Here is a 14,232-nt window from a genome sequence, read left to right as displayed (position 1 = left end):
TGTTTTATTAACTGCTCTCTCTCAACATGCCCTGCCATCTTCAATGACCTATGTACGTATACACCGAAGTCCCTCTGTTCCTGTACCTCCTTTAGAGACTCTCCCTTTATACTGTCTCACCATGTTCTTCCTGCCAAAATGGATCGCTTTATACTTGTCTGCATTGAACTTCATCTGCCATTTGTCTTTCCAATCCACCAACATGTCCATGTCCCTTTGAAGTTCATGACTAGCCCCCAACATAGTTGACGACATTTCCAATCTTCTTATTATCTGCAGTTTTGAAATCATGCCCTGCACACTGCAGTCTAGGTCATTAATATATATCAGGAAGAGCAAGGGTCCCAACTCTGACTCCTGGGAAACTCCACTGCAAACCTTCCTCCAATCTGAAAACAACCATCTATCACTACTCTCTGTTTCCTGTCACTCAGACAATTTCTTATCCAAGTGCCTATTTTCCCTTCTATTCCATGAGCTAGAATTTTGCTCTCAAGTCTGCTGTGTGGCACTGCATCAAACGCCTTTTGAAAATCCATATGCACCACATCAACCTTCTCTGTTACCTCCTCAAAAAACTCCAAGTTAGCTAAACATGATTTTCCCTTAATGATTCCACGCTGGCTTTCCTTAATTATCCTGCACTAAGTGATTATTGATTTTATCCTGAACTATAGGTTTCAGAAGTATCCCTTCCACTGAGGTCAAACTGACTCATCTGTCGTTGCCAGCTTTATCCTTGCAGCCCTTTTTGAACAAGGGTGTGACATTCGCAATTCTCCACTTCTGGAACCTCCCTTGTGTCTAAGGAAAACTGAAAGATTATCACTAGTACGTCTGCAATTTCCACTCTCACTTCCCTCAGAACCCATGGATGCACCTCAACCGGTCCTGGTACCTTATCTATTTTAAGTAAAGATAGCTTTTCTAACATGTCCTCCATCTTAATTGTAAATTCTTTTAGTGTACCAGTTACCTCCTCTCTTATCTTGTCCTGGACAGCGTCTTCTTCCTTTATAAAGACAGATGCAAGGTACTCATTCGATATCTCTGCTATTTCTCCAGCCTCCCTATGTAGTTCCCCTTTTTTGCCCCTAATCAGCCTTAATCTTTCTTTTACCACCCTTTTATTATTTAATATTATTTAATATTTACATGTTCATAGAAAACCTTAGGATTGCCCTTTATGTTAGTTGCCAGCTCTTTTCATGTTCTCCCCTTGCTTTTCTTATCAGTTTCTTCACTTTTTCTCTGGTCCTTCTGTATTCAGCCTGATTCTCCATTGTATTTTCTACCTGATATATGTTGTATGCGCGCCTCTTCCTTTTCATCTTCACCTCTATCTCTCTCATCATCCAGGGTGCTCTGGATTTATTTGTCCTACCTTTCTCTTTCAAGGGAATATACCTTGACATTGCCTTCAATACCTTTACTTTGAAGGTGGCCCAATGTTCAGCCACCATCTTTCCTGCCAACATTTAATTTCAACTCATTTGACTCAGATGCATTCTCATCCCATTGAAGTTGGCTTCTCCCAATTAATTATCCCTGCTCTGGATTGTTCCTTGTCCTTTTCCATGACCAACCTAAACCTCATGATCAATGTCCCCTAGAGGCTCTTCACTGATATTTGATCCATTTGGGCCAACTCATTCCCCAGAACCAGGTCCAAAAGTGCATGTACTCTTGTTGGACTGGAAACATGCTGCTGCAGAAAATTATCTTGAACACATTTCAGGAGCTCTCGCCCCTCTTGTCCCTTTGTACTATTCGTATCCGAGTCTATATTTGAATAATTGAAGTTCCCCCATTATGATTACTCAAATCCTTGCACCTCTCTGTAATTTCTATGTAAATTTGTTTTTCCACATCCCTTCCACAAGTTGATGGTCTATATACTACACCATTCAATGCTACTGCACCTTTTTCACTCCTTTGCTCTAGCCAGAGAGATTCCATCCTTGACCACTCTGGAACATCCTCTCGCTCCAGTACTGTAATGCCATCTTTAATCAATATTGCCACCCCAAACCCCCAACTTTTCTTTCTTTCCTGTCTCTTCTAAACACCTCGTACCCAGGAATATTTAAAGCCCAGTCCTGCCCTCCTTTGAGCCAGGTCTCTATTATAGCAATAATATAATCCCATTTGGTAACCTGTGCCTCAGTGTATTTGAATTTTGAAAAAGCATTCACTAACATGTCACACACGGTTATTATGCAGAATTAGATCTCATGGGATTCGGGGGTGATGTATTAGCATGCATTAAGAATTGGTAAATGGGGAGAAGGCGAAGTACAAGACTTTTGGGTTGGCAGGAGGGTACCAACACAATTAGTTCTTGGGCCTCAGCTATTTACAGTCTATATTAATGCCTAGGATGAAGGGACTGATTATAATGTGTCCAGGTTGCTGCTGATTCAAAGATAGATGGGAAAGTAAGCAGTGAGGAGGGTGCAAAGAGGCTGCAGAGGGATATAGACAGGTTGAGTGAGTGGTCAAGAAATTGGCAGATGGAATACAGTGTTGCAAAGTGTGAAATTATTCACTTTGGTAAGAAAAATTAACAAGCAAGCAAAATTAACAAGCAGCATATTTCTTTAATGGTGAGAGACTGGGAAATTTTTGCATTCAGTTAGATCTGGATGTCCTTGTACATGGTTCATGTAACATGCAGGTACAGAAAGCAATTAGGAAGGCAAATGGTATGTTAGCTTTTGTTACAAAGGAATTATTGTATAGGAGTAAAGACATTTTACTATAATTATACAGGGCATTGCTGAGGCCGTATTCGGAGTACCGTGTGTAGTTTTCGTCACCTTACTTAAGGAAGGAAATACGTTTACTAGAGGGAGTGCAGTGAAGGTTCACTGGATTGGTTCCTGGGATGAGGGGATTGTGTTATGAGGAGAGATTGAGTAGACCAGGACTATATTCCCTGCACTTAAGAAGAATGATTCAAACATATAAAATTCTTGAGGGACTTGACAGGATAAATGTTGAGAAAATGTTTCCCCTGGCAGGGAAATCTAGAACATGGGGGCACAGTCTAGGGGTAAGAGTCAATCATTTAAGACTGAGATGAAGAGAAATTACTTCACCCAAAGGGTTGTGAATCTTTAAAATCCTGCACCTTAGAGAGCTGTGGATGCTCAGTCGTTAAATATATTCAAGACAGAAGTTGATAGATTTTTGAGTGTTCGGGGAAATTAGGGATATGGGGATAGTATGGGTAGGTAGTGTTGAGGTAGATGATCAGCCATAATCTTGAATGGTGGAACACACTGAAAGGATCAGATGGCCTACTTCTCCTACTTCTTTTGTTCTTGTGAATCAATGGAGTCTGTGTGTGATTGAAAATAGCTTTAAAATCTCAGCTTCATTTCCTGAACAGAAAATGTGGAGTTCAGATAATTCTGGTTTCATGAACCACCAAGATGTTATGTTAACTTTTATTGTACCGTCGTAAAGAATGTTAATCTATTTATTGCATGTAGTGTGCAAAACAAATTTCTATGATCCTGTTATTACAGATGTGATTTTTCTTTCAAGATCAGACAATTACTTTGTGACTTGCAACAAAAGATATTAACTTTTCTGAACTGTTGCGATTTTTCAATTTAACATTGGCAGAGATCAACTTATTTCATTTTTGAACCCCCACCCTTCCTCACCTCTCTGGCTTCATGCTTACCTGGGTCCTTAGGTTCAGTCTGCCCAGTTTGCAGAAGGTCTGAACCACATTGAAATGTTGGAATCTTGAAACTAGATGTCTTCAGGCCACAATGTAGATGGATTTCCCTGCATGATAGAAAACTGGTGCTGCAGCTCATAAATGCATGTTACCAATGTTGCACATCCGTACTCAAAAAAAAATAAACAGGGCGAGTGAAATTTTAAACTTTGGCCGAAGTCACACAGTGATTCTTGCCTGAGACAGAAAGCAAGATCCTTGCTGTTTTCTTAAAAGGGAACACCTGGGATTGTATTTTGTCTTAATCTGATTTAGTTTTTCTTTGAGAGAGTTGTATCTATCACATCAGAGAAAGAAGATGATGTAAACCAGCTTTTGTCACGTTGGCATTAGTCTTGATCAAACGATGTGTGTAGTTTTAGATTCAATCTGACTGTCATTTTGGAATTACCCTTTGCGGTTTCTCTTAGGTTCAATGTTCAAGGTTCCTATTAAATGATTCAGTTATTTCACTTTCATGATCTCACCTCTTACATGTACTTTGAGACACTGTTATTAACCTTTACGATTCTTGCTTTTCTATAGACCGAAAGGATGGTGGGAGTGTGTCACCAGCTAAAGCTGATCCCAGGCCTGTAACTTCAGGTAAAGCCTGACAGCAATATTTTGTTCTAATGCTTGTTTCATCTTTCAGAGTAGGTAGAATTTAAGGAATGTCAGATTTTAGCTGGAAAATTCACAGAAGGCTGGCCAACTCTTGAGACCCTCTTAAAGTTTAGCTGCACTAATTGGTGCATTGTGTTCTCTGCATGACTTGCAGGACTGTGTTCCAGGTGTCTCAGTTAGGCTTCTGTAGGGTGTGGCAATAAAAGTCAGAGAGGGTGTTACCTATCCAAACTGGGAAAACATGATACCAATGTTCAGTATTACAAATGGGAAAGGTTTCTACGTCTCTGGCATGCATTGGTTTGATGATCACAACAATTCACCACAAATAGCCACTCTCCGTATTTTTGGATGTGCATGTTTGCTCTTTGATGAAGTGGCATTTATCTTTAGAAGTATTATATAGAATTGCACAGAATTCACATCGCAGAAACATATATCAGCATAACCTTTCTGCCTCATATGTTTATCTAACTTCCTATTAAATACATCTATACCTTTCACCTTAGTCTCTGCACACAATATTAAGTTCTAAATTCTCACCACTCTGGATAAAGAAGTTTCTTCTGAATTCGCTGTTGGATTTATCAGTGACTGTTTTTATTTATGGACGCTAATGTTTATTTGTGGTCCCCCCAATTACATTCAGTAATTCAGACGAAAGTCATCACACAAAGGCAGAGAAATAACCCCTTTGCTTCATTCATTAGATAAGTGCAAGACATTCCCTTTGGCACCTTGAAAATTAGGAAATGTTCAGTGACAGGTAGAAACATCATCTCTACATCTATCCTATTGAACTCCTTCATAATTTTAAAGACTACTATAGGTCATCGCTCAGCCTCCTCTTTTCAAAACTCCACACAACATGTGAGCTTGGACAACCTGCACTCCTGACTCTGTAGAGACACACGTCCCTGGGAATGACTGTCTCTCCTGGAGGAACTGCTTGACCTATCCATTTTGTGAAACATGTGAAATGATTGGTAAGCATTGTAAATGTCATTTCCTGTGATAGTGTTCTGTAGAGAAGTGTGCCTCCCCTTGCTATCCTGCAAGTTATCGTTCGAGATTGGATTTCACTTCAATCCAAGTTGCAATATTAACTGTCCCAAAATATACGAATAGCAGGTGTATCAGTCTTGCCTCTGGGTCAGAATGTTATAGGCTCAAATACCACTCCAGAGACTCGAATCAATAATCTTGGTTGACACTCCACTACACTACTGAGGGAAGTGTCACACTGTCAGAGGTGCTGTCTTTTGGATGAGATGTTAAGCTGAGGCTGACTGCCCTCTTAACTGGGTATTAAAGACATTATGGCAAATGTAGTGTGGCAGGGAAGTTTATTCCTCCCCCACTTTACGAGAACATTACTTGATTAGATGGGTGGCATTTTGGGATGTCCTGCAGTCATGTAAGGTGCTATACAAATACAAGTTCTTTAGTATTTAATTTCTGTCTGTTTCACTGTCTCAGTGAGACAGTATAATATATAATAGGTTGTGCTGTCCTGCACCTATGCTCAGGGAAAAGGGCTTAATTATAGACGATAAGCTGTGAGGATTTTTAGGCTAATTTTCCCGTCACTGAACATTTCCTAATTTTCAAGGTGCCAAAGGGAATGTCTTGCACTTATTTAATGAATGAAACAAAGGGGTTATTTCCCTGCCTTTGTGTGATGACTTTTGTTGAGGATAAATGGCAAGCATTCCAGCCAACTGAATGTAATTGGCTTCACTTATCTATGTCCTGCATTCATTTGAAGTGATTGAATTTGTTCATTGAGTGTATAACTGTGTTGATGTTGGTATTGGTGGTAGTGACATTGCACAGAGATTAAGTTTACTTTTTTGTTCAGTAGCCTTGTTTTTTCACTCTACAGTTCTGCCTCGCAGTGAGCCTTCACCAAAGAAAGAACGAAGGGACAGAAGACATGGGAAGGAAGGTATAAGCCAAACCTGCTAAGATTTATCCAGTTGTTATATATCAACTTTATGCCAAAGGGAAAAGCTGTGGTCACTTGGAAGTACAGAACTTGAGTATTTCTGAAAAGAAAACATCTTGCAATCATCAGGACAGATGCAAGAATGCCAAATTTCAAAAGGAGCAACAATTTATACTGCATGAGAAAAGGGTGCTGATTGGTTGGCAAGATGGCTCTGGTTATGGCATTGCCATGGAGAATGCACCAGGGAACTATTGTCCCCATGCTTTCCACTAATAAGTCAAGCCAAGCTACCATCAAGCCAAAAAGCCCTCCTGCCTGCCACACAAATTAGTAACATGGTATATGAATTTCAGTGCAGGTGCAATGCCAGGTATGTAGATCGTATGTTCCAACAATGGGCGGATCATGCCAAACAGCACATCCCTTTGGCTGTTCGCAATAGGCAGAACACTGACCGTACTCAACTAGCCAGTGCCTGCAAAACTCAGAACATCATGTCTAATGTTAGATGTGATTCCGCGATTGAGCAGTACTTTCTGAACAATCCTGAGTGTGCTAATAATTACATTAACAGCCAATTTAAGACTAGTAGTCAGGCATGCACAATGGCTTGCTTACAGCTGCTCATGGCTGCATATATTCATATATAGAGACCGGTCCTCTGCAGGCAAAAGGAATCCCCAAGTCCCAGCATTGCACTTTTTTTCATTAAACAAAAGCATGGGGGACAATAGTACCTTGGTGCATTTTCCATCGTAATGCCTTGACCAATCAAGTCAATTGACAACCAGTCAGCACCCATTTCTCATGCAGTATAAATTGTTGCTGCCTTTGAAATTTGGCATTCTTGCAAATGTCCTGATGAATGCAAGACAAAAACTTCGACAGCATGTCTCTTTTTCTCAGTAATAAAAAAAATACCTGTAAATGATGGTGAAATAAGCCTAATTAATGGTACAATATCAAACCATTCTGAGTTCATGAGCTTCAATGAGAAGAATGTAATGTGTACAGCACTGCTGACCCCTGTTAAAAGTTGATATTTGTTGAAGGAAGTTTGAACTTGCTGTACTCAGAGAAGCACGATGCTAGGTTAGATCCAACATGATTAAGTGTAAATTCAGCTTTACTTGGTTGGTTGCTGTGCAGTTAAAGGAATTTGATCCAAAATTCTAATCTCTCAAGATACATTCAATTGTTCTTTAGTAAAAGACCAGGAACGCACTCAACCATACTTTATCAGGACATTGAAAATGGTGTTGGTTTCTGTTCCTTTCTCAAGTGTGTAACGATCCCACACAAATGTATCTTGTAGAAGTAACACTAAATCCAAAACAGTGTATACAATGTGCGCAGGTGCAGAGTTTTTATTTTGTGAAGGGATGGGAAAGGGAAAACTTCTCAGAGTTACAATTGCTGTGTAGAAATGGAGGTTCTGTTAAGGGATTGAGAAACAATGAACATAAAGGTTGGGGCAACTCATCTTGCCCTCTGGCTGGAGAGGGAAGCATTGAGCCAGACAAGAGAAGTTGAGATAAAAGCAAAATACTGCAGAAGTTGGAAATCTGAAACAAAAACAAAAATTGCTGGAAAAACTCAGCAGGTCTGACACCATCTGTGGAGTGGAAGATAGAGTTGACGTTTCGAGTCTGTATGACTCTTCATCAGAACTAAAGAGAAATAGAAATGTGGTGAAATATAAGCTGTTTAAGGCGGGGTGGGACAGGTGGAGCTGGATAAAAGGCCAGGGATAGGTGGAGGCAAAGGAGAGATTGCCAAAGATGTCATAAACAAAAGGTCAAAGGGGTGTTGACAGTGTCGATATTAGCTAAAGGATGTGCTAATGGTGACTTTAAGGGTAGAAAGCAGGATGAGCAATTGACAGATGGCCATAGTGGGGGTGGGGTGAGGGGAAGGGATCGAAAAAGGCTAAAAGGTGGTGATAAAACAATGGATGGAAACAAATATTAAAAATAATAATAGAGGTAGGTGGGAAAAGAAAAATATATATAATTATTGGAAAAAAGGGGATCAAAAGGGGATGAGGATGGAGGAGAGAGTTCATGATCTAAAGTTGTTGAACTCAGTGTTAAGTCCGGAAGGCTGTAAAGTGCCTAATCGGAAGATAAGGTGCTGTTCTTCTGTTGAGCTTCACTGGAACATTGCAGCAGGCTAAGGACAGGCGTGGGCATGAGAGCAGGGTGGTAGGTTGAAATGGCAAGCGACAGGAAGGTCTGAGTCATGCTTATGGACAGACAGAAGGCGTTCCGCAAAGCAGTCACCCAGTCTGCGATTGGTCTCTCCAATGTAGAGGAGACCGCATTGGGAGCAGTGAGTGCAGTAGACTAAATTGAAGGAAGTGCAAGTGAAATGCTGCTTCACTTGAAAGGAGTGTTTGGGCCCTTAGATGGTGAGGAGGAGGGAAGTAAAGGGGCAGGTGTTGCACCTTCTGCGGTTGCATGGGAAGGTGCTGTGGGTGGTGTATGTGGCTGAAGGATTAAAGCCGAATTGAGAATTTGTTTCACTCAGGTTGGCAGGGTTATGGAGCTAACTGCTTGAAAGGATGGTAGAGGCAGAAACCCTCATCGCATTTGAAAATACTTAGACATGTATTTGAAGTGCAGTAACATACAGAGCTACGGACTAACTGCTGATAAATGCTGTAACATGTGGATGTATGGACTAACTGCTGGAACATGGGATTAGGCTGGATAGCTTTTATTTGGATGGCACAGACACAATTTGTGAATGGCTTCCAGCTGTGCAATGCATTTTCCATGTTCTGTGGTGTGGGTGTAGCAGACTTGCGTTTATTTCAAATTGCACAGTATTGTTTTTTTTTAACCTTACTGCTGAATGTTTAACACCTGGGATTACTGATTTGAATTTCTCCTGGTACAAAATAGGAATGGTTTTGAATGAGTTTAGTTAGAATTTGAGTTACAGCCAGTACAGCTGTGGTCTCTGCGCAGATATCTCTCACTATGAGCTACTAGTATGGTCTCAGTGCACTCACACACACTCTCACTGTTCGGTCCAGGTATAAAGTTAGTGCTCACACATCCCACGCATTGGTACTCGTATAGTCTCAACCTAGACACTGGTCAGATACTGAACTTTGTGGAATTTCAACAACTGGCCATTTGAACAGCCACTGATTTTCTTTGTCGTTTTCATTCCTCCACAGGGATCACTGAAGCCTCAAGCAAGTATGCAGCCCTGATTATGATGTTTGTAGTAGTGGTTTGTTCTGCACTGTTTCTCTCTGTGAGGAACAAACCACCGGCTGAGGTGTTGAGGGAAAGGACGGCACTGGTGCTATTTTCAGACCAATTTGAGCAGGTTGAGGCCCTCTTTGATGGTCAGCAATCGGCGCTGTGGAGGAGAAGCAGGATCACCCTGCGCAACCACATCAATGTGACCCGGCACGTGAAACCTGCCATCCTGATGTTTACAGCTGCGTGGGACGGAGAGCAGACCATGAGGTGTCTCGCTCGCCGGATCGCTGAAGCTTACTCTTCGGCCCTCAACGCCACAGCCACAGTGGAAATTGATGCCTCTGCCAGAAGCAGGCGGGACAGTGATGCGGTGAAGCTGGAGGTGGACACACTGCTCTCATCTGGTTTTGACAAAGGCAGCAAGGCAGCGGTGGTTCACCATTTCCAGGACCTGCCCCCACCCTCCACCCTGATATTCTACAAGTACTGTGACCATGAGAATGCGGCCTACAAAGGCATTGCCCTGCTGCTCACCGTCCTGCTGGACGAGGAGAGACTGCCACCTGGTGTCGGCTTGGGGGCCGTGGAAGTGAAAGTCCGGGACTTTCTAAAGAGGAAGTTCTCTGCCTCTGACGGCAGAGAGGGCATGGACACAGACAAGCTGAGTGGCCTGTGGAGTCGCATTGCACACGTTGTGCTCCCAGTAGTGCCCGTGCGTGAGATTGAGGAGAGGGGCTGCGATCCTAAAGAGGGTGGGCGGTGATCTGTGGAAGGGGGCTGTGGAAAGGTGAAGTTTAATCATTTGCAGTATTTCCCCTCTCTCTTCTCCCTTCCCGCACCCCACCCTCACCCCCAACACCATATTACACTTGCCTGTCCACAGTTGAGTGTCCAGGCTCTGTGAATGATACCCTGATTTAAGATATGATCATCTGTCCACTAAAAAGAACAAACCTCTTCTGTTTATTGATTGAACTGTTTTGTGGAAGCTTGCAAACCTAAGTTATGCGCAAAGCATTTTTAAAACTCTTGTTAAGTGACTTTTTATTAAAATTTTGACACTTGAATGCCTTGGGAGATACTATGTTGCCCATCTATCTTCCCCCATGGTTTCTCAATGTGCTATTTAGCAAGATGTGTCATAAACTTAATCTTGGGTGGCTTCTGAATGGAAAGCTTGAATGAAAGCTTTCACCCATGATGAACATGGTCCATCTCAATGTTGCAGGAACTAATTGATGACAGTCCTGTGGTGAGTGCCCCATTGCACAGCATTAGGTGCTACCAGGACATGATTAACCACCCCCTCCCCCCAACCATGTGCTGGCTATGCTGCCAAGACAGCTGGTAACCTGCTCGAGCCAAGCATTTAGCACCAACCTATCAATAGCAAAATGAAGGAATGTGGAAACCGCTCCTTGCCAGTGAGGAGATAGGAGCCAGAGCCCCGTGGAGGATTTGGAGTGGGTCAGCCACCGTTTTCTTGGGAATGGTGTTTGGAGCAGAAAAAGAGGCTAGGAAGTTGAGGGTCTCCTCCCTTACCCTGGCAACGAAAATAACCAGTGTGCATTTGTGGGCAGAATATGAAGTATGACATTGAGTAAGAATAGCTTGGATGCCAGTTGTACTTGGGCTGTGCAGCAACTGCTACCATGTACCTACTTTCAGTTCAGTTATTTAAATTCCTGACGGGAGATAATGCACATCGCCCCGCGATAAAATAACACTATGATTCAACCATCGTTATTGAAAAAACCCAATTTTTTTGTTTCCACTGAAATTGAGGGAAGTGTAAATTGAGTAACCTCTGTAAGGTGCATCTGGTACCCAATGATGAGCCTTTCTTCCGGGTGGAAATCTGAAAATCTATCATGCGGCTTTTGGACCAAACATCTGTATTCATGTGTCTTTTTTTTGCTGCCATGTGGCCTTAAGTCACTTGAGTGCAGGAGCATCACAAATCCCTATTTAGCTTGGGTTGGTGGAAGAGTATGAGGGATGGTTTTTATTTTGAACTGCGCTAATAATTGGAACAATCCAGAGACAACCTGTGAACGATTAGTTGCTATCTCCCCCCACCTCCCGGCAAAGGTCGAAGCTCCACAGCCAGATCCATGGGTGGATTCTGCTGCACTGTGATTACCTCCATTAACTTGATCTTGATTTTTGCCATGGTGAGGGTAGCATTGAGCTGCTGCTTGTATTTCTACTCCAGTTAAACTTCCTGATTAATCACAGTCATTGAAAAAAATTAAAATACTTTTAAGCCTAAAACAATGTTAAAGATAAAAATCTGCACAACTTTTTTAAAGCTCAGCCTTTTCAGGAAGCTGAACAGATCTGAATATATGAAGTCCAATGGGAGCGCACAGGTTGTGCTTCTCAATTTCGTAAAAGTGTTTGTTGCTACTCCTGTCTGGTAACTTCTGGCAGCATGAACAGCTGCTCTCTAAACCCCTCTACATAATTAAAAGTAACTCTTTTCAGGAAATAATACTCCATGGTATTGTATTTCTCTGGAAATACAATTGTGGCTAAGTAATAAAGGCACTCGGACTTCAATCCATTTGTCTCTTACGTGTGATAGAACAAGTAGGGTGGGAGGGACATTGTGCTATCATGTTACAACTCCAACATTACAACATTGATTAATAAGCATGGTTTTTGCTTGCTGAGATTCCTATCCTTTAAGAAGAATATACTCAGTAAAAAATGCACAATCACAATACTTTTATACTGTATTTAAGGTAAAGAAAACATTTTATGGTAGAGTCAACCTTTCAATTTTGTTTCTAGGGAGAACAAGTGATGGTGATTTCCCACAGGAAAGGGAGGGTCATTTGTCCTGAGTATCTGATTCAAGTGCAGCATTGACTGATATCCTGGGGACAGGCTGCTGCCCACCCCTTATCTCTGGGGAAATTCTTGCTCCAGCCAGGCTGAGAAAATATGGAGAAAATAACTTGGAAGTGTTTCACTCTGAATTAAAAATAAAATGCTAATAGACCCTTTACTAAACTGAGAGAGTGACTCTACCATAAAACCTTCCCTTTACCTTAAGTACATTATAGAAGTATTGTTGTGATAGTGCATTTTTTTAACTGATATTCTTCTTAAGGTAAAGCTGTGTTGGAGATGGTTTAGCAAGGAGCTTCCTACAGTGATTGGATTTTTTTCTTTTGGTTCATAAGTGCCCAATATTAAACTTAGATGATCGTGAAATCTGCCATTCGTGTAGGATGTTTTACTTGATTGCTGGCTTGACTGCATATCCTGTTGCTTGTTGTGAAACCTCTTTTCCTGTGACAGAACAAATCTTTTGTGTAGAACTTAACTTTTCTTCCTGATTAGTGGAATGGCATTTGAGAAAATTACTTCACATGGTCTTGCGAGTTCAGTTGTTGGGGCCATAGCTGACTGCGAGAGCTATGTGCATGATACAATGCCTGTTCTCTGTCGTTGTATCTGCAGTACCTCCTAAAAGTGTATGTTTTTATGGCTCAAATTTAAAAAAAATAAAGTTTTCCCGAAGTTGAAACGTGCAGGTTACAATATAGCAGCCTGCATTTTTTTTTTACAAATAGTTTCAGTTCCACAGCATAACTGCTCCAGAAGGATTACAAATACACACAGCTGACCAATCAGTGCCTGAAAAAGAGGTGAGTTCAACTTCCCAGATCACCCCTTTCAGAAAGGCTGCCAAGTTTCCTATATTACAACAATGATGACACTTCAAATGTACTTCAATATCTATGTAGCGCTTTGCGATGTCAAGAGATTATGAAAGGTACTCTACAAATGCAAGCTCTTCCTTATCAATTGATTTTAAGAATTCGGCATTTCTAATACTGCCTGTTTACACTAATGTACAAGTTAATAACTTGAGTGCTGTGAATATGCAAGTTGCCTCTTTTTTAAAATGTGTTGATTGTACTGTTCCTATTCTCTCTCAATCAGGTTTCTTTGTAACACAAGTTTGTGTAGAGTTTCTTTTACAATGTGAAGGAAAATAAAAATGTATATTTTTAAAATATTTCTATGTAAATTCAGCTTTGTGACCATTTTGCCCCATTGCTGTTTGCTGAAGTCTTTGTTCCCTAGTTCACTTTATTTAGTAATGGGTACAGCCAGTTTCAGGCTGTTTTTAAGGATTCAGTCTGGAGGGAAATTGTGGAGGGGCGGGGTACGAATTGGCAACATGTCACATGCGAACATCATCATCACCACACAAACTGCAAGAAAACACACCACCGCCATCTCACGGGCAACTAGCGATAGGCAATAAATGTCGGACTTGCCAGTGACACTTATTCTGAAAATGAATTTTAATACCAAACACACAAATGATGTGCTTAACATTTTTGGAGTGTGTCAGTTAATTTCTGAGATGGGCTTTTCTCAACTTATCCAGAGAGAGAGAGATTGCCCTGAAATTTCTTCCTTTTTAGCATTGGGAAGACTGAAGCTGGAGCCTTTGGTCTCTGCCACAAACTGTATTCCCTCTTCATGCCACTCCGTAAGGCTGAACGAGTTCTGCTCATAGACTGAAATAAAAACTGGAAATACTTCAGATCTGGCAGCATCTGTGGCGATGACCTCCGAATTGGAGCTCAGAAATACTGGAGGGTTGCAGGGCTAGTAGAGTTTCCAGAGATAGGGAGAGACAAGGCCATGGAGGGATTTAAAATTGATGTGTTGCCAGA

The 14,232-nt window shown here is 41.5% G+C and overlaps 1 protein-coding gene across 3 annotated transcripts in view; it reads left to right on the top strand.

Annotated features, from left to right (window-relative positions):
• Positions 1–13,560, top strand: part of LOC121289310 (torsin-1A-interacting protein 2-like) — a 31,560-nt gene extending 18,000 nt beyond the window's left edge. For all 3 annotated transcript variants that reach the window (XM_041208640.1, XM_041208639.1, XM_041208641.1), the window contains 3 exons: positions 4,280–4,339; positions 6,246–6,308; positions 9,499–13,560. In XM_041208640.1, the coding sequence (XP_041064574.1) occupies positions 4,280–4,339; positions 6,246–6,308; positions 9,499–10,292 (917 nt within the window). In that variant the 3' untranslated portion in view covers positions 10,293–13,560. The remainder of the gene's footprint in view (positions 1–4,279; positions 4,340–6,245; positions 6,309–9,498) is intronic.
• The last annotated feature ends 672 nt before the right edge of the window (positions 13,561–14,232 follow it).

Source organism: Carcharodon carcharias, chromosome 16 (genome assembly GCF_017639515.1).
Source record: "Carcharodon carcharias isolate sCarCar2 chromosome 16, sCarCar2.pri, whole genome shotgun sequence".
Taxonomy (NCBI): Eukaryota; Metazoa; Chordata; class Chondrichthyes; order Lamniformes; family Lamnidae; genus Carcharodon; species Carcharodon carcharias.
This window is presented reverse-complemented; position numbering and strand designations above follow the sequence as displayed.